The sequence below is a fragment of the Phyllobates terribilis genome, unplaced genomic scaffold, assembly GCF_046119375.1.
Source record: "Phyllobates terribilis strain yellow unplaced genomic scaffold, ASM4611937v1 Scaffold_2__4_contigs__length_985480577, whole genome shotgun sequence".
NCBI classification, from domain to species: Eukaryota; Metazoa; Chordata; class Amphibia; order Anura; family Dendrobatidae; genus Phyllobates; species Phyllobates terribilis.
In genome coordinates this window covers 23955287-23975893 of record NW_027362762.1, presented here as the reverse complement: position 1 = coordinate 23975893, position 20607 = coordinate 23955287, and the positions used below count along the sequence as shown (strand labels likewise).

Sequence of the window (20607 nt, the reverse complement as noted above, 5' to 3'; positions counted from 1 at the left end):
CACACAATACTGAACCTCATCAGGAGCATGCCCAGGCATTGTAGGGAGGTCATACAGGCACGTGGAGGCCACACACAATACTCAGCCTCATCAGGAGCATGCCCAGGCGTTGTAAGGAGGTCATACAGGCACGTGGAGGCCACACACAATACTCAGCCTCATCAGGAGCATGCCCAGGCATTGTAGGGAGGTCATACAGGCACGTGGAGGCCACACACAATACTCAGCCTCATCAGGAGCATGCCCAGGCGTTGTAGGGAGGTCATACAGGCACGTGGAGGCCACGTACAATACTCAGCCTCATCAGGAGCATGCCCAGGCGTTGTAGGGAGGTCATACAGGCACGTGGAGGCCACACACAATACTCAGCCTCATCAGGAGCATGCCCAGGCGTTGTAGGGAGGTCATACAGGCACGTGGAGGCCACACACAATACTCAGCCTCATCAGCAGCATGCCCAGGTGTTGTAGGGAGGTCATACAGGCACATGGAGGCCACACACAATACTCAGCCTCATCAGGAGCATGCCCAGGCGTTGTAGGGAGGTCATACAGGCACGTGAAGGCCACACACAGTACTCCGCCTCATCACGAGCACGCCGAGGCGTTGTAGGGAGGTCATACAGGCACGTGGAGGCCACACACAATACTCAGCCTCATCAGGAGCATGCCCAGGCGTTGTAGGGAGGTCATACAGGCACGTGGAGGCCACACACAATACTCAGCCTCATCAGGAGCATGCCCAGGCGTTGTAAGGAGGTCATACAGGCACGTGGAGGCCACACACAATACTCAGCCTCATCAGGAGCATGCCCAGGCATTGTAGGGAGGTCATACAGGCACGTGGAGGCCACACACAATACTCAGCCTCATCAGGAGCATGCCCAGGCGTTGTAGGGAGGTCATACAGGCACGTGGAGGCCACGTACAATACTCAGCCTCATCAGGAGCATGCCCAGCCGTTGTAGGGAGGTCATACAGGCACGTGGAGGCCACACACAATACTCAGCCTCATCAGGAGCATGCCCAGGCGTTGTAGGGAGGTCATACAGGCACGTGGAGGCCACACACAATACTCAGCCTCATCAGCAGCTTGCCCAGGTGTTGTAGGGAGGTCATACAGGCACATGGAGGCCACACACAATACTCAGCCTCATCAGGAGCATGCCCAGGCGTTGTAGGGAGGTCATACAGGCACGTGAAGGCCACACACAGTACTCCGCCTCATCAGGAGCACGCCCAGGCGTTGTAGAGAGGTCATACAGGCAAGTGGAGGCCACACACAATACTCAGCCTCATCAGGAGCATGCCCAGGCGTTGTAGGGAGGTCATACAGGCACGTGGAGGACACACACAATACTCAGCCTCATCAGGAGCATGACCAGGCGTTGTAGGGAGGTCATACAGGCACGTGGAGGACACACACAATACTCAGCCTCATCAGGAGCATGCCCTGGCGTTGTAGGAAGGTCATACAGGCACGTGGAGGACACACACAATACTCAGCCTCATCAGGAGCATGACCAGGCGTTGTAGGGAGGTCATACAGGCACGTGGAGGCCACACACAAAACTCAGCCTCATCAGGAGCATGCCCAGGCGTTGTAGGGAGGTCATACAGGCACGTGGAGGCCACACACAATACCCAGCCTCATCAGGAGCATGCCCAGGCGTTGTAGGGAGGTCATACAGGCACGTGGAGGCCACACACAATACTCAGTCTCATCAGGAGCAAGCCCAGGCGTTGTAGGGAGGTCATACAGGCACGAGGAGGCCACACACAATACTCAGCCTCATCGGGAGCATGCCTAGGCGTTGTAGGGAGGTCATACAGGCACGTGGAGGCCACACACAATACTCTGCCTCATCAGGAGCATGCCCAGGCGTTGTAGGGAGGTCATACAGGCACGAGGAGGCCACACACAATACTGAGACTCATCAGGAGCATGCCCAGGCGTTGTAGGGAGGTCATACAGGCACGTGGAGGCCACACACAATACTCAGCCTCATCAGGAGAATGCCCAGGCGTTGTAGGGAGGTCATACAGGCTCGTGGAGGCCACACACAATACTCAGCCTCATCAGGAGCATGCCCAGGCGTTGTAGGGAGGTCATACAGGCACATGGAGGCCACACACAATACTCAGCCTCATCATGGGGCATGCACAGGCATTATAGGGAGGTCATACAGGCACGTGTAGGCCACACACAATACTCTGCCTCATCAGGAGCATGCCCAGGCGTTGTAGGGAGGTCATACAGGCACGTGGAGGCCACACACAATACTCAGCCTCATCAGGAGCATGCCCAGGCGTTGTAGGGAGGTCATACAGGCACGTGGAGGCCACGCACAATATTCAGCCTCATCAGGAGAATGCACAGGCGTTGTAGGGAGGTCATACAGGCACGTGGAGGCCACACACAATACTCAACCTCATCAGGAGCATGCCCAGGTGTTGTAGGGAGGTCATACAGGCACGAGGAGCCACACACAATACTGAGTCTCATCAGGAGCATGCCCAGGCGTTGTAGGGAGGTCATACAGCCACGTGGAGGCCACACACACAATACTCAGCCTCATCAGGAGCATGCCCAGGCGTTGTAGGGAGGTCATACAGGCACGTGGAGGCCACACACAATACTCAGCCTCATCAGGAGCATGCCCAGGCGTTGTAGGGAGGTCATACAGGCACGTGGAGGCCACACACAATACTCAGCCTCATCAGGAGCATGCCCAGGCGTTGTAGGGAGGTTATACAGGCACGTGGGGGCCACACACAATACTCAGCCTCATCAGGAGCATGCCCAGGCGTTGTAGGGAGGTCATACAGCCACGTGGAGGCCACACACACAATACTCAGCCTCATCAGGAGCATGCCCAGGCGTTGTAGGGAGGTCATACAGGCACGTGGAGGCCACACACAATACTCAGCCTCATCAGGAGCATGCCCAGGTGTTGTAGGGAGGTCATACAGGCACGTGGAGACACACACAATACTGAGTCTCATCAGGAGCATGCCCAGGCATTGTAGGGAGGTCATACAGGCACGTGGAGGCCACACACAATACTCAGCCTCATCAGGAGCATGCCCAGGCATTGTAGGGAGGTCATACAGGCACGTGGAGGCCACACACAATACTCAGCCTCATCAGGAGCATGCCCAGTCGTTGTAGGGAGGTCATACAGGCACGTGGAGGCCACACACAATACTCAGCCTCATCAGGAGGACGCCCAGTCGTTGTATGGAGGTCATACAGGCACGTGGAGGCCACACACAATACTCAGCCTCATCAGGAGCATGCCCAGGCATTGTAGGGAGGTCATACAGGCACGTGGAGGCCAGACACAATACTCAGCCTCATCAGGAGCACGCCCAGGCGTTGTAGGGAGGTCATACAGGCACGTGGAGGCCACACACAATACTCAGCCTCATCAGGAGCATGCCCAGGCGTTGTAGGGAGGTCATAGAGGCATGTGGAGGCCACACACAATACTCAGCCTCATCAGGAGCATGCCCAGGCGTTGTAGGGAGGTCATACAGGCACGTGGAGGCCACACACAATACTCAGCCTCATCAGGAGCACGCCCAGGCGTTGTATGGAGGTCATGCAGGCACGTGGAGGCCACACACAATACTCAGCCTCATCAGGAGCATGCCCAGGCGTTGTAGGGAGGTCATACAGGCACGTGGAGGCCACACACAATACTCAGCCTCATCAGGAGCATGCCCAGGCATTGTAGGGAGGTCATACAGGCACGTGGAGGCCACACACAATACTGAGCCTCATCAGGAGCATGCCCAGGCGTTGTAGGGAGGTCATACAGGCACGTGGAGGCCACACACAATACTCAGCCTCATCAGGAGCATGCCCAGGCATTGTAGGGAGGTCATACAGGCACGTGGAGGCCACACACAATACTCAGCCTCATCAGGAGCATGCCCAGGCATTGTAGGGAGGTCATACAGGCACGTGGAGGCCACACACAATACTCAGCCTCATCAGGAGCATGCCCAGGCATTGTAGGGAGGTCATACAGGCACGTGGAGGCCACACACAATACTCAGCCTCATCATGAGCATGCCCAGGCGTTGTAGGGAGGTCATACAGGCACGTGGAGGCCACACACAATACTCAGCCTCATCAGGAGCATGCCCAGGCGGTGTAGGGAGGTCATACAGACACGTGGAGGGCACACACAATACTCAGCCTCATCAGGAGCATGCCCAGGCGTTGTAGGGAGGTCATACAGGCACGTGGAGGCCACACACAATACTCAGCCTCATCATGAGCATGCCCAGGCGTTGTAGGGAGGTCATACAGGCACGTGGAGGCCACACACAATACTCAGCCTCATCAGGAGCATGCCCAGGCGTTGTAGGGAGGTCATACAGACACGTGGAGGGCACACACAATACTCAGCCTCATCAGGAGCATGCCCAGGTGTTGTAGGGAGGTCATACAGGCACGTGGAGGCCACACACAATACTCAGCCTCATCAGAAGCATGCCCAGGCGTTGTAGGGAGGTCATACAGGCACGTGGAGGCCACACACAATACTCAGCCTCATCAGGAGCATACCCAGGCGTTGTAGGGAGGTCATACAGGCACGTGGAGGCCACACACAATACTCAGCCTCATCAGGAGCATGCCCAGGCGTTGTAGGGAGGTCATACAGGCACGTGGAGGCCACACACAATACTCAGCCTCATCAGGAGCATGCCCAGGCGTTGTAGGGAGGTCATACAGGCACGTGGAGGCCACACACAATACTCAGCCTCATCAGGAGCATGCCCAGGCGTTGTAGGGAGGTCATACAGTCATGTGGAGGTCACACACAATACTCAGCTCATCAGGAGCATGCCCAGGCGTTGTAGGGAGGTCATACAGTCACGTGGAGGCCACACACAATACTCAGCCTCATCAGGAGCATGCCCAGGCGTTGTAGGGAGGTCATACCGGCACGTGGAGGCCACACACAATACTCAGCCTCATCAGGAGCATGCCCGGGCATTGTAGGGAGGTCATACAGGCACGTGGAGGCCACACACAATACTCAGCCTCATCAGCAGCATGCCCAGGCATTGTAGGGAGGTCATACAGACACGTGGAGGCCACACACAATACTGAGCCTCATCAGGAGCATGCCCAGGCGTTGTAGGGAGGTCATACAGGCACGTGTAGGCCACACACAATACTCAGCCTCATCAGGAGCATGCCCAGGCGTTGTAGGGAGGTCACACAGGCACGTGGAGGCCGCACACAATACTCAGCCTCATCAGCAGCATGCCCAGGCATTGTAGGGAGGTCATACAGGCACGTGGAGGCCACACACAATACTCAGCCTCATCAGGAGCATGCCCAGGCGTTGTAGGGAGGTCATACAGGCACGTGGAGGCCACACACAATACTCAGCCTCATCAGGAGCATGCCCAGGCATTGTTGGGAGGTCATACAGGCACGTGGAGGCCACACACAATACTCAGCCTCATCAGGAGCATGCCCAGGCATTGTAGGGAGGTCATACAGGCACGTGGAGGCCACAAACAATACTCAGCCTCATCAGGAGCATGCCCAGGCGTTGTAGGGAGGTCATACAGGCACGTGGAGGCCACACACAATACTGAGCCTCATCAGGAGCATGCCCAGGTGTTGTAGGGAGGTCATACAGGAATGTGGAGGCCACACACAATACTCAGCCTCATCAGGAGCATGCCCAGGCGGTGTAGGGAGGTCATACAGGCACGTGGAGGCCACACACAATACTCAGCCTCATCAGGAGCATGCCCAGGCGTTGTAGGGAGGTCATACAGGCACGTGGAGGCCACACACAATACTCAGCCTCATCAGGAGCATGCCCAGGCGTTGTAGGGAGGTCATTCAGGCACGTGGAGGCCACACACAATACTCAGCCTCATCAGCAGCATGCCCAGGCGTTGTAGGTAGGTCATACAGTCATGTGGAGGTCACACACAATACTCAGCCTCATCAGGAGCATTCCCAGGCGTTGTAGGGAGGTCATACAGGCACGTGGAGGCCACACACAATACTCAGCCTCATCAGGAGCATGCCCAGGCGTTGTAGGGAGGTCATACCGGCACGTGGAGGCCACACACAATACTCAGCCTCATCAGGAGCATGCCCAGGCGTTGTAGGGAGGTCATACAGACACGTGGAGGCCACACACAATACTCAGCCTCATCAGCAGCATGCCCAGGCGTTGTAGGGAGGTCATACAGACACGTGGAGGCCACACACAATACTGAGCCTCATCAGGAGCATGCCCAGGCGTTGTAGGGAGGTCATACAGGCACGTGGAGGCCACACACAATACTCAGCCTCATCAGGAGCATGCCCAGGCGTTGTAGGGAGGTCACACAGGCACGTGGAGGCCGCACACAATACTCAGCCTCATCAGCAGCATGCCCAGGCGTTGTAGGGGGGTCATACAGGCACGTGGAGGCCACACACAATACTCAGCCTCATCAGGAGCATGCCCAGGTGTTGTAGGGAGGTCATACAGGCACGTGGAGGCCACACACAATACTCAGCCTCATCAGGAGCATGCCCAGGCGTTGTAGGGAGGTCATACAGGCACGTGGAGGCCACAAACAATACTCAGCCTCATCAGGAGCATGCCCAGGCGTTGTAGGGAGGTCATACAGGCACATGGAGGCCACACACAATAATCAGCCTCATCAGGAGCATGCCCAGGCGTTGTAGGGAGGTCATACAGGCACGTGGAGGCCACACACAATACTCAGCCTCATCAGGAGCATGCCCAGGCGTTGTAGGGAGGTCATACAGGCACGTGGAGGCCACACACAATACTCAGCCTCATCAGGAGCATGCCCAGGCTTTGTAGGGGCGGTCATACAGGCACGTCGAGGCCACACACAATACTCAGCCTCATCAGGAGCATACCCAGGCATTGTAGGGAGGTCATACAGGCACGTGGAGGCCACACACAATACTCAGCCTCATCAGGAGCATGCCCAGGTGTTGTAGGGAGGTCATACAGGCACGTCGAGGCCACACACAATACTCAGCCTCATCAGGAGCATACCCAGGCATTGTAGGGAGGTCATACAGGCACGTGGAGGCCACACACAATACTCAGCCTCATCAGGAGCATGCCCAGGTGTTGTAGGGAGGTCATACAGGCACGTCGAGGCCACACACAATACTCAGCCTCATCAGGAGCATGCCCAGGCGTTGTAGGGAGGTCATACAGGCACGTGGAGGCCACACACAATACTCAGCCTCATCAGGAGCATGCCCAGGCGTTGTAGGGAGGTCATACAGGCACGTGGAGGCCGCACACAATACTCAGCCTCATCAGGAGCATGCCCAGGCGTTGTAGGGAGGTCATACAGGCACGTGGAGGCCACATACAATACTCAGCCTCATCAGGAGCATGCCCAGGCGTTGTAGGGAGGTCATACAGGCACGTGGAGGCCACACACAATACTCAGCCTCATCAGCAGCATGCCCAGGCGTTGTAGGGAGGTCATACAGGCACGTGGAGGCCATATACAATACTCAGCCTCATCAGGAGCATGCCCAGGCGTTGTAGGGGGTCATATAGGCACGTGGAGGCCACACACAATACTCAGCCTCATCAGGAGCATGCCCAGGCGTTGTAGGGAGGTCATACAGGCACGTGGAGGCCACACACAATACTCAGCCTCATCAGGAGCATGCCCAGGCGTTGTAGAGAGGTCATTCAGGCACGTGGAGGCCACACACAATACTCAGCCTCATCAGGAGCATTCCCAGGCGTTGTAGAGAGGTCATACAGGCACGTGGAGGCCACACACAATACTCAGCCTCATCAGGAGCATGCCCAGGCGTTGTAGGGAGGTCATACAGGCACGTGGAGGCCACACACAATACTCAGCCTCATCAGGAGCATGCCCAGGCGTTGTAGGGAGGTCATACAGGCACGTGGAGTCCACACACAATACTCAGCCTCATCAGGATCATTCCCAGGCGTTGTAGAGAGGTCATACAGGCACGTGGAGGCCACACACAATACTCAGCCTCATCAGGAGCATGCCCAGGCGTTGTAGGGAGGTCATACAGGCACGTGGAGGCCACACACAATACTCAGCCTCATCAGGAGCATGCCCAGGCGTTGTAGGGAGGTCATACAGGCACGTGGAGGCCACACACAATACTCAGCCTCATCAGGAGCATGCCCAGGCGTTGTAGGGAGGTCATACAGGCACGTGGAGGCCACACACAATACTCAGCCTGATCAGGAGCATGCCCAGGCGTTGTAGGGAGGTCATACAGGCACGTGGAGGCCACACACAATACTCAGACTCATCAGGAGCATGCCCAGGCGTTGTAGGGGGGTCATACAGGCACGTGGAGGCCACACACAATACTCAGCCTCATCAGGAGCATTCCCAGGCATTGTAGGGAGGTCATACAGGCACGTGGAGGCCACACACAATACTCAGCCTCATCAGGAGCATGCCCAGGCGTTGTAGGGGGGTCATACAGGCACGTGGAGGCCACACACAATACTCAGCCTCATCAGGAGCATTCCCAGGCATTGTAGGGAGGTCATACAGGCACGTGGAGGCCATACACAATACTCAGTCTCATCAGGAGCATTCCCAGGCGTTGTAGGGAGGTCATACAGGCACGTGGAGGCCACACACAATACTCAGCCTCATCAGGAGCATTCCCAGGCGTTGTAGGGAGGTCATACAGGCACGTGGAGGCCACACACAATACTCAGCCTCATCAGGAGCATGCCCAGGCGTTGTAGGGAGGTCATACAGGCACGTGGAGGCCACACACAATACTCAGCCTCATCAGGAGCATGCCCAGGCGTTGTAGGGGGGTCATACAGGCACGTGGAGGCCACACACAATACTCAGCCTCATCAGGAGCATGCCCAGGCATTGTAGGGGGGTCATACAGGCACGTGGAGGCAACACACAATACTCAGCCTCATCAGGAGCATGCCCAGGCATTGTAGGGAGGTCATATAGGCACGTGGAGGCCACACACAATACTCAGCCTCATCAGGAGCATGCCCAGGCGTTGTAGGGAGGTCATACAGGCACGTGGAGGCCACACACAATACTCAGCCTCATCAGGAGCATGCCCAGGCGTTGTAGGGAGGTCATGCAGGCACGTGGAGGCCACACACAATACTCAGCCTCATCAGGAGCATGCCCAGGCGTTGTAAGGAGGTCATACAGGCACGTGGAGGCCAGACACAATACTCAGCCTCATCAGGAGCATGCCCAGGCGTTGTAGGGAGGTCATGCAGGCACGTGGAGGCCACACACAATACTCAGCCTCATCAGGAGCATGCCCAGGCGTTGTAGGGAGGTCATAAAGGCACGTGGAGGCCACACACAATACTCAGCCTCATCAGGAGCATGCCCAGGCGTTGTAGGGAGGTCATACAGGCACGTGGAGGCCACACACAATACTCCGCCTCATCAAGAGCATGCCCAGGCGTTGTAGGGAGGTCATACAGGCACGTGGAGGCCACACACAATACTCAGCCTCATTGTGACTTGTTTTATGGACATTACATCACAGTTGGATCGGCCTGTAGTGGGTTTTTCCACTGTAATTTTGGGGGTGACTCCACATCCAGGCCTCCATTGGGTAATAAATGTGATTTCCATTGATGATTTTTGGGTGATTTTGTTGTCAGCACATTCAGTTTCTACAGAACAAAGTATTCAATGAGAAGATTTCATCATTCACATCTAGGAGGGGGGATTTCAGGGGTCCCGATAGTTTTTTGAGCGGTGTATACACCTCCGGTTTGGTCACGCAGAGATAAATCGTTTCCAAGACACCAGAGAGATGATTCTCTTCCTTTATTCATCCTAAAAGCTACGTTTCGGCCAGCAATCAACCCTAAAATGGCAGATGAAGCTGTTTATGCTTGAAAAAGGCGTCTTGCTGGCTGAAACGTTGCTTTTATGATGCATTTTGGATGAATAAAGGAAGAGAATCATCTCTCTGGTGCCTTGGAAACGATTTGGCTCTGAATTTGCTGGTGACTTGGTGGAAAGTTGCCCCATGGAAGCACGGAGGCTGTGGAGTAGTGCAAAGGAAACTACCATTATGGATCCAGTACGGTCACTGCCAGCTCCGCAATAATAACTACTCGCTGCCACCACCAATCCTTTATACAGGCCGATTAGAAAGGAAGCCCATCCTGGAGACCACAACAGATAACCTGTTTTAATCACCTGTCCACGGCAGGGAGTTTACAACAAAAAGCTCTCCAAAATTGAGAGAAAAATTGCACCACCCTATCAGACAATATTAAGAGGGATTCCATGTAAACTTACAATATGGGAAATAAACAACCTGGAGAGTCTCCGCATTAGGTAATCCTGACAAAGGAACAAAATGAGCTTGTTTGCTGAATCAGTCAACTACCACCCAGATAGGAGTTTTGCCACCAGACAAAGGTAAATCCGTGATGAAATCCATGGACAGATGAGTCCATGGTCTTTCTGGAATTGGCAATGGAGCCTATCCCTGGCCGGCCGGTTATTTCTTTCTGCAGACGAGAATTTTTTAGAAAAAAAGCACATGGACGCAGGTTAGTCAGAGTTTTGGGTCTCTGCGATAAAACTGCCCCTACGCCGACCTCTAAAGCATCCACCTCCACAATGGGTGGTTCTTGGAGATCAGGTTGGATTAGAATGGGAGCAGACATTAAATACTCTTTTAATTTTTCGAAAGCCCTGATAGCATCCGGCGATCAAACCTTGAGTTTCGCCCCCTTACGTGTAAGTTCAGTAAGAGGTTTAACAATCTGAGAAACATCCTTGATAAATTTCCTATAATAGTTGTTGAATCCTAGAAAACGTTGCAAAGCCTTAAGATCACGAGGTTGAACCCAATCAATTATTGCCTGCACCTTCCCAGGGACCATCTTAAACCCTTCTGCCGACAACCCAAACCCCAAGAATGAAATTTTCTGAGCAGAAAAAACACATTTCTCTAATTTAGCAAACAAAGAGTTCTCCTTCAACCTTTCTAATACAACATGGACATGTTCCTGATGAGAGTCCAAATCATACAGGAAAATTAGAATATAATAGAAAGGTAGAGTTGGAGGGGACCTCCTGGGTCATCTGGTCCAACCCTCTGCTCAATGCAGGATTCACTAGATCATCTCAGACAGATGTCTGTCCAGCCTCTGTTTGAAGACGTCCATTGAAGGGGAACTCACCACCTCTCGTGGCCGCCTGTTCCACTCATTGATCACCCTAACTGTCAAAATGTTTTTTCTAATATCTAATCTGTGTCTCCTCCCATTTAGTTTCATCCCATTGCTTCTAGTCTTTCCTTGTGCAAATGAGAATAAAGATGATCCTTCTACAATGTGACAGCCCTTGAGATATTTGTAGACAGCTATTAAGTCTCCTCTCAGTCAACATTCCCAAATCCTGTAACCGTTCCTCATAGGATTCTTTTTGAATCCTCTCTCTCTCTTCTCTAGTATTAGCTATCCCTCCTAGCTTTGTGTCATCCACAAACTTAATCAGTTTACCCTCAATTCCTTGATCTAAATCATTGATAAAGATGTTGAACAATACAGGTCCCAGGACAGAGCCCTGTGGTACCCCACTTGAGACATTATTCCAACTGGAGGTGCAACCATTTATGACCACTCTTTGGGTCTGATCACTAAGCCAGTTATGAATCCACCTAACAGTTGCCTTGTCCATTCCATAGTTGGTAATTTTTTCAATAAGGATGGTGTGAGATACTTTGTCAAATGCTTTACTGAAGTCAAGATATACTACATCTACAGCATTTCCCTGATCCACCCAGTCAGTGATTCTGTCATAGAAGGAAATTAAGTTAGTCTGACATGACTTGTTAGTTACAAACCCATGCTGACTCTGGTTAATCACTTCATTCTTATCCAGGTACTTACATACATGTTGTTTAATAATTTGTTCTAAGATCTTTCCTGGTATAGAAGTCAGACTCACCGGCCTATCGTTCCCTGGGTCCACCTTCTTCCCCTTTTTGAAGATAGGAACAACATTTGCTCTTCTCCAGTCTTCTGGGACTTCTCCTGTTCTCCAAGAATTTTCAAAGATTATGGAGAGTGTTTCAATAATTTCCTCCGCTATCTCCTTCAGTACTCTGGGGTGTAATTCATCTGGACCTGGAGACTTGAATTCATTTATGTTATCTAAGTGTTCCCTCACTATCTCTCTGTTTATAGATGGTGTGGATTCTTCTGATCTTCACTGTACTATTGAAGGAATAGTTGATGTTACATTTACTTTCTGAGAGAAAACAGATGCAAAATAGGAATTTAAAAGTTCGGTCTTCTCAGCATCATTTTTTACCACTTCTCCATTTTCATCCTGTAAAAATCCTATAGCATCTTTGACTTTTCTTTTACTTTTGACATCCCCCCCCCAAAATCCCTTCTTATTGCTTTTGACATCTCTTGCAAGCCTTAATTCATTGTCAGCTTTAGTTAACCTGATACGTGCCCGGCAGGTTCTGCAGACTGCATTATAATCTTCTTTAGATATGCCCCCCCTATTTCCATTTAATATACATTTCTTTCTTCCTTTTTAGAGAACACTTTGTTCATCCATCCTGGTTTCCTTAAATGCATCCTGTCTTTACCTCTTTTAGGGATTGTTAATGATTGTGCTTTGAGAATCTCATTTTTCAAAATTTCCCATCCTTCCTGGACATTTTTGTCCTTAAGGACATCCAGCCATTGGATCCCTCCTATTCTCTTTCTGAGTCTCTTAAAATCTGCCTTTCTGAAATCCAACCTTGAAGTCTGACTATTCACATGTCTTCCTCCTCTAGTTATATCATGCAGGTAAATCACAATAAATCTCCCAATGCAATCAGAGAAAATATAATTCATAAAATTTTGAAACACAACAGATGCATTGGATAACCCAAATGGCATGGCAAGATTTTCAAATAGGCCCTCAGACGTTAAAAACGTTGTTTTCCACTCATCACCCTTTTGGATCCATATCAAATTGTAAGCCCCTCTAAGATCAAGTTTAGAAAACCACTTAGCCCCCAGAAGCTGATTATATAGGTCGGGGGTGAGTGAAAGTGGGTAAGTATTTTTAACCGTGATTTTATTTAGGTCTCGGAAATCGAGGCAAGGACAGAGAACCCCATCTTTCTTTTTTTTACAAAAAAAAAATCCAGCAGCTACCGGGGGGGGGGGGGGGGGAAGGACGGATATGACCCTTCCGTAAACTTTCATTAACATATTCTTTCATGGCGGCCTGTTCAGGCCCAGAAAAATTGTAAAGACGAGCTTTAGGCAATTTGGCACTAGGAATAAACTCAATAGAACAATCATAAGGATGATGGAGAGGTAGTATCTCAGCCTCTTTTTCCGAGAACACATCTCCGAAGTCCTTCAGGTACGCCGGCAGATCCTCCAGACTAGTGGAGCATATTTGTACTGATTTTAGACATTTCTTCTAATAATTGGGGCTCCATTTAACAATCTCCTTCTGACCCCAATCAATAACACGATGGAGAATTCGCACCAAGTATGGAGTGTGAAGTCCACTATTACCCTCTTAACCAAATTCCGTGCTAACGAGGTCGTGTTACTGGTGAAGATTTGAATGGGTCTTTCTAAACTAGCTGTCCCTAACCCTAACTTCAGTACCAGTCCCAAATCAATAAAGTTAGCAGCAGACCCACAGTCAATGAACGCCAATGCTGATAACACCTGGTCCTTGAAGTATAACACGGTATTCATTAATACTTTATCAGAGGAAGAAAAAGGTACCTGGCTGTCTGGGTGACCTCCTCAGCCATCACGCAGACTCAGACGTTCTCCCGACAGTTTGCTAGCCTGAGGACGAGTTGGACAATTCTTGAGAAAATGTCAAGAGATGCCACAGTACAGACAGAGTCCAAGATCTACGTTTTCTCTCCACAACACGAAGACTGGCGACTCTACTCTAATCTCCGATGGCTCCACCTCCGGTAAATGGACCTGCTCCGGGGAAGCATAACGGCCAGCCTGCTGTTCACCACATCTCTCACAGGTTCTACTATCCATTCGTATGGCCTCCACCAGAGAAGAAGGGGCATCATGAAGGACCAGAGTGTCCTTAAGAGTTTTGGAAAGACATTTTACTATCCATTCGTATGGCCTCCACCAGAGAAGAAGGGGCATCATGAAGGACCAGAGTGTCCTTAAGAGTTTTGGAAAGACCTTTGTGAAACTGGTAACTGACAGCAGCATTGTTCCACAGAACTGAGGTGGACCACTGCTGGAACTCAGTGCAGTAGTCCTCGGCTGTGCGAAACCCCTGTGACAGGTTCATGATCTTAGCCTCTGTGACATGGATCTTGTCGGGTTCATCATAGATCAGACCTTAACTGTCAAAAAAGGCGTCGACAGAAGACCGTTCTGGGCTTGTGGGGACAAGGAAAATGCCCAGGTCTGCGGAGTCGGACCCCCTCGCAGTAGGGACATGATTATTCCCACCCGCTGAAACTCATCCCCTGACGACTGGGGACGCAGGGTGAAAAAAAACCTGCACTAGACTGGTCACTGAGCTGTCAATCAAAACACCAACAGCTCAGCACGCCCCTGCACTAGACTGGTCACTGAGCTGTCAATCAAAACACCAACAGCTCAGCACGCCCCTGCACAAGACTGGTCACTGAGCTGTCAAGCAAAACACCGACAGCTCAGCACGCCCCTGCACTAGACTGGTCACTGAGCTGTCAAGCAAAACACCGACAGCTCAGGACGCCCCTGCACTACACTGGTCACTGAGCTGTCAATCAAAACACCGACAGCTCAGCACGCCCCTGCACTAGACTGGTCACTGAGCTGTCAATCAAAACACCGACAGCACAGCACGCCCCTGCACTACACTGGTCACTGAGCTGTCTATCAAAACACCGACAGCTCAGCACGCCCCTGCACTAGACTGGTCACTGAGCTGTCAATCAAAACACTGACAGCTCAGCACGCCCCTGCACTAGACTGGTCACTGAGCTGTCACTCAAAACACCGACAGCACAGCACGCCCCTGCACTAGACTGGTCACTGAGCTGTCAATCAAAACACCAACAGCTCAGCACGCCCCTGCACTAGACTGGTCACTGAGCTGTCAATCAAAACACCGACAGCTCAGCACGCCCCTGCACTAGACTGGTCACTGAGCTGTCACTCAAAACACCAACAGCACAGCACGCCCCTGCACTAGACTGGTCACTGAGCTGTCAATCAAAACACCGACAGCTCAGCACGCCCCTGCACAAGACTGGTCACTGAGCTGTCAATCAAAACACCGACAGCACAGCACGCCCCTGCACTAGACTGGTCACTGAGCTGTCAATCAAAACACCAACAGCTCAGCACGCCCCTGCACTAGACTGGTCACTGAGCTGTCAATCAAAACACCGACAGCTCAGCACGCCCCTGCACTACACTGGTCACTGAGCTGTCAATCAAAACACCGACAGCTCAGCACGCCCCTGCACTAGACTGGTCACTGAGCTGTCAATCAAAACACCGACAGCACAGCACGCCCCTGCACTACACTGGTCACTGAGCTGTCAATCAAAACACCGACAGCTCAGCACGCCCCTGCACTAGACTGGTCACTGAGCTGTCAATCAAAACACCGACAGCTCAGCACGCCCCTGCACTAGACTGGTCACTGAGCTGTCAATCAAAACACCGACAGCTCAGCACGCCCCTGCACTAGACTGGTCACTGAGCTGTCAATCAAAACACCGACAGCTCAGCACGCCCCTGCACTAGACTGGTCACTGAGCTGTCAATCAAAACACCGACAGCTCAGCACGCCCCTGCACTAGACTGGTCACTGAGCTGTCAATCAAAACACCGACAGCTCAGCACGCCCCTGCACTAGACTGGTCACTGAGCTGTCAATCAAAACACCGACAGCTCAGCACACCCCTGCACTAGACTGGTCACTGAGCTGTCAATCAAAACACCGACAGCTCAGCACGCCCCTGCACTAGACTGGTCACTGAGCTGTCAATCAAAACACCGACAGCTCAGCACACCCCTGCACTAGACTGGTCACTGAGCTGTCAATCAAAGTACTGACAGCTTCAGCACATTCCCGTACCAGATTGGACGGCTGGGCCGTCAGTAATTGCATTTCGGACACGCTGAGCGGTGGAATCGTGACACTCTGGCTTCAAAAGGAACTTGAATGGTTCGTTCCTTGCATCTTTTAATTAGCTGTTCTCACTACACCATATGTTCAATGTAATTAAACTTCCAAAAGGGTTTTAGATTGTAAGCTTTTTATCCTTCTGGAAATTCTGTGTGAGGGAGGAGGGGAGGTGAATCTCTCTGGAGATGCCTTATGGATGTTAATTTTTCTATGACACGGGGACACTGGAAAGATGGGGTGCAGTTAGGGGACACTGGAATGAGGGACGGGGGGGTCCAAGGGACACTGGAAAGACGGGGGGTCCGAGGGACACTGGAAGGAGGTAGGCCCAAGGGACACTGCAATGAGAGAGGTCCGGTGGACGCTGGAAGGAGGGGGGCCAGTAGGATACTGGAATGAGGAGGGTCCGGGAACACCTAAATGAGGAGAGTTTGGGGACACTGAAAGGAGGGAGGCCCGAGGGATGCTGGAAGGAGGGAGGTCCAGGGATGCTGGAATGAGAAAGGTCCGGGGGACACTACAATGAGAGAGGTCCGGAGGACACTGGAAGGGGGGGGGTCCAGGGACACTGGGAGGAGGAGGGTTCAGGGACACTGGGAGGAGGAGGGTTCAGGGACACTGGGAGGAGGAGGGTTCAGGGACACTGGAAAGACGGGGGTCCGAGGGACACTGGAAGAAGGGGGGGCCCGAGGGACACTGCAATGAGAGAGGTCCGGTGGACATTGGAAGGAGGGTCCAGGGACACTGGAAGGAGGAGGAATTTGAGGGTTACAGAGAATTGCTTCTCCAGATGATTCGTGTACATTAGGGAGGGTATTACCTTGGTGGGAACACTGCGTCTCCTCTTCTACACATAAACACAGTCTGAAATCTGGAGTCACCTCTGCTGGAAAAATAGAAAGCAGCTGGGACCAAGTATAACACTCACCCGACCCCGGATGATGGGCATCTTATACTGAATCATTACCAGGATAAAACATATATTATGCGCAGTGTCCACAGAATGGGACGGATCATACGGATCCGTGTAATGACGGGACGTGATATATACTGTATGTCCATGGAATGCCAAAATGTTTTATTCGACGCATCCACACAATGAGGACATGTATTACACACTACGAATGTTATACATCATGTGCACGGAATGACGGGATATATGATACGCCGTGTCCATGATATGATGGGACATTTTATACACCATGTCCAGGTAATGAAATCACGCATCAATCTCTCATTATACCCTCTGTAAGCCTTCTTGCAGGGTGGATAATAGGGTGTGTGGGGTCTCATACCTCCTCTTGTCTTCAGGAGGTCATCCAGGCCTGGGAGCCAGTTTAGGAGAAGCCACTGTCTCTCCCGCTGACCTTGGAGTAGGACGTCTCTCATGGTGGCGGTAGGAAGAGTCTCACGCCAGAAGATCATCTTTACCTGTAAGAGCTGGAGATTAGACTACAGTGACGTCTAATGACAAGAGATGGCTTCGACAGTCTGAGGTCTGGTCTACAGATTTACCACCCACCTTCTTGTCCTTCTTCTTAGCCATGTGCAGAATGTAATTAATGGGCAAATCCAGAGACCCTGGAGGATGGAGGAACAGGAGTGGCGTGCAAGGACCTGACCGACTGATGACATCCTCCTCTTCACATTTGTCTTCAGGTTCTGGCCCCAGGGCACACAAGGTGAGGTGAGATAAGACCAAGCCCAGGCACTCAGGCTTCAGGATACGCCACAGGATGGCCGCCTGGAAGAGTGTCAGGTGAGAGAAGGTGGAGCAGGGTATGGGCCCAATAACTGTGGAGCGGAGAGTAAAATATTCCCGCCACTGCTTGGTCTCTGCACTCAGGGATGACCGGATGCCCTGGAAAGCAGAGAGCTTCTCCAGATGTGCCAACTTTCCCCAAGATTGGGCATCTACCCACTGTGGCCTCTGGATACAGGAGGCTGGAGGCTCAGGCAGCGATTTCCATGCCAGTCCAAGGAATGAGAACCACTCCAGAGGATGCGGCTTCCCCACCGCCAGCAGCACGTGTAGGACAGGCCTGTGCTCATCTGCGATCATGGGGAGGACATGTGTGAGGATCCCACGAGTCAGGACCTTCTCCATCTCTTGTCCACTCCCTGCCTGGGCATGAAGAGCATGTTGGGCCCAGTCCAGGACCGAGGAAGCAGGAAAGTGATAATGTGGAGATAACCGCGATACTTCCTGCAGTCTGGAATAGAGGTGAACACAAGGCCGCGCTGCAGACACGTACGGGGTCATGTGCTCTTTTGCACGATGCTGGAAACCTTCCACATCCAGCAGTGATGGCCGCAGTGTGGCCTGGACCTCCTCACATAAGGACACTTCGCTCAGGAAACCCTTGTCCTCTACCAGGGGGCTTGTTCCCGACGAGACATAATCCAACAACTTGTCCTGTCATGGAAGAAGAACATGAAATGTATCTCCTCATCTATGGCAGGATGGTAAAAGTAGACACTGATAAATGGCTTGAGGCCAAATGATCCTGGGTCAGCCCCTCCAGGAAGGAATCAAGAATGAGGACCGCGGGTGCAGAGAACAGAACGGGTCAGGTAACGAGGACTGTGGCTGCAGAGAACAGAACAGGTCACATAACGAGGACTGTCGCTGCAGAGAACAGAACAGGTCACATAACGAGGACTGTCGCTGCAGAGAACAGAACAGGTCACATAACGAGGACTGTCGCTGCAGAGAAGAGGACGGGTCAGGTAACGAGAACTGTGGCTGCAGAGAACAGAACAGGTCACGTAACGAGGACTGTCACTGCAGAGAACAGGACGGGTCAGGTAACGAGGACCATAGGTGTAGTGGACAGGACGGGTCAGGTAACGAGGACTGTGGCTGCAGAGAACAGGACAAGTCAGGTAACGAGGACCATAGGTGTAGTGGACAGGATGGGTCAGGTAACGAGGACCATAGGTGCAGTGGACAGGATGGGTCAGGTAACGAGAACTGTGGTTGCAGAGAACAGGACAGGTCACGTAACGAGGACTGTGGATGCAGAGAACAGGATGGGTCAGGTAACGAGGACCATAGGTGCAGTGGACAGGATGGGTCAGGTAATGAGAACTGTGGCTGCAGAGAACAGGACGGGTCAGGTAAAGAGGACCATAGGTGCAGTGGACAGGACGGGTCAGGTAACGAGGACTGTGGCTGCAGAGAACAGGATGGGTCAGGTAACGAGGACCATAGGTGTAGTGGACAGGACGGGTCAGGTAAAGAGGACCATAGGTGTAGTGGACAGGACGGGTCAGGTAATGAGGACTGTGGTTGCAGAGAACAGGACCGGTCACATAGTGAGGAGTTCTCGACACAGACCACAGTCATATGGGGCCACTCACCTCGGCCCTCTGCAGCTCCTTCCTCATTCTGAATGCGCTCCATATTAGACTCCATGTCTCTTCTTGCAGCCGCGGATCTTTAAGCAGCATTATCTTCTGGACCAGCTCCTCCTCCAGCCCAGAGGAACTAAGGCTCAGGTCTATCATAGTCACATCTTTTAGGAATGACGCCCCAACTGCTGTAATGAATAAGTCTTCGGTTACAGATTGTACAAAGTCAAGTTTCGGAGCAGTAAAGATAAGTCTTGTACCATTCACGAAGTCGCTCAGAGGCAGGCTGGTGCTGAGGAAGAGCTGGGGGGGAACCCGGGTCTCCTCATCGGGAATCACAGGAGGTAACAATGGGTTCTGCATGGAGATATCACTAGCGCTGGATGGAGGCTCCTTGCTCTTTACGGATGATACCGGATGGAGCTGGTTTCCTTGTCTACTAATGATCTCCAGACAAGATGGGGCCTTCTCCACGTTCTTTATGAGGACACACAAACCTGTGAATGGAGAGAAAGGTGGAATCCACAGTTACCAAATTGCTGACATCTTTGGATCAGGTCACTGGAGTTCTCAGTCACCTCGTACTTTCCTACATAACACTATTTATACTGCGGAATATTCCCACCGACATCGCACCATGAGCCCTACTCCTCCGCAGCGAGACACTGCGGGAGAAGAGCAATGAAGGAGTTTGTGCATCCGTGTATCAGACGTGTCAAGATGATAAATCTAAGCATTTAGTGCAGTGATTGTCAGAGATCATTGAGCTTTTCTCTGACTTCTGTGTGCCACTAGTCCCTTTCCTGGTTGATGCACCACCCCATGCTCCTTCCTCTTCAGGTGGTTCTCCCCGCTCCTCTGCTGAAGACTCCTCTGCAGTAATGTGACGTCATCTGCTCATTCACGATGTGATGCCTGATCCAGCTCTACTACATTAATTAAGCATATCCTCCACAGCCACTCCTCCATTCTGCTGCACCAGCACCACCTGTCCGAGAACTACTTCCTGGTCAGGGATTCAAGCATCCACCTTTCCAGGTGAAATATAACAGAATACTCAGGCCATGGA

At 52.2% G+C, this 20607-nt stretch overlaps 1 protein-coding gene across 1 annotated transcript in view; it reads right to left on the bottom strand.

Annotated features, from left to right (window-relative positions):
• The window catches only part of DNHD1 (dynein heavy chain domain 1), a 552395-nt gene that overhangs the window by 95105 nt on the left and 436683 nt on the right, over positions 1–20607 (bottom strand). Inside the window, exons 35-39 of the mRNA XM_073661200.1 lie at positions 19799–20035; positions 19548–19726; positions 17707–18600; positions 17480–17615; positions 17005–17070 (exon numbers count right to left, since the gene is read on the bottom strand). Coding sequence (XP_073517301.1) covers positions 17005–17070; positions 17480–17615; positions 17707–18600; positions 19548–19726; positions 19799–20035 — 1512 coding nt within the window. The remainder of the gene's footprint in view (positions 1–17004; positions 17071–17479; positions 17616–17706; positions 18601–19547; positions 19727–19798; positions 20036–20607) is intronic.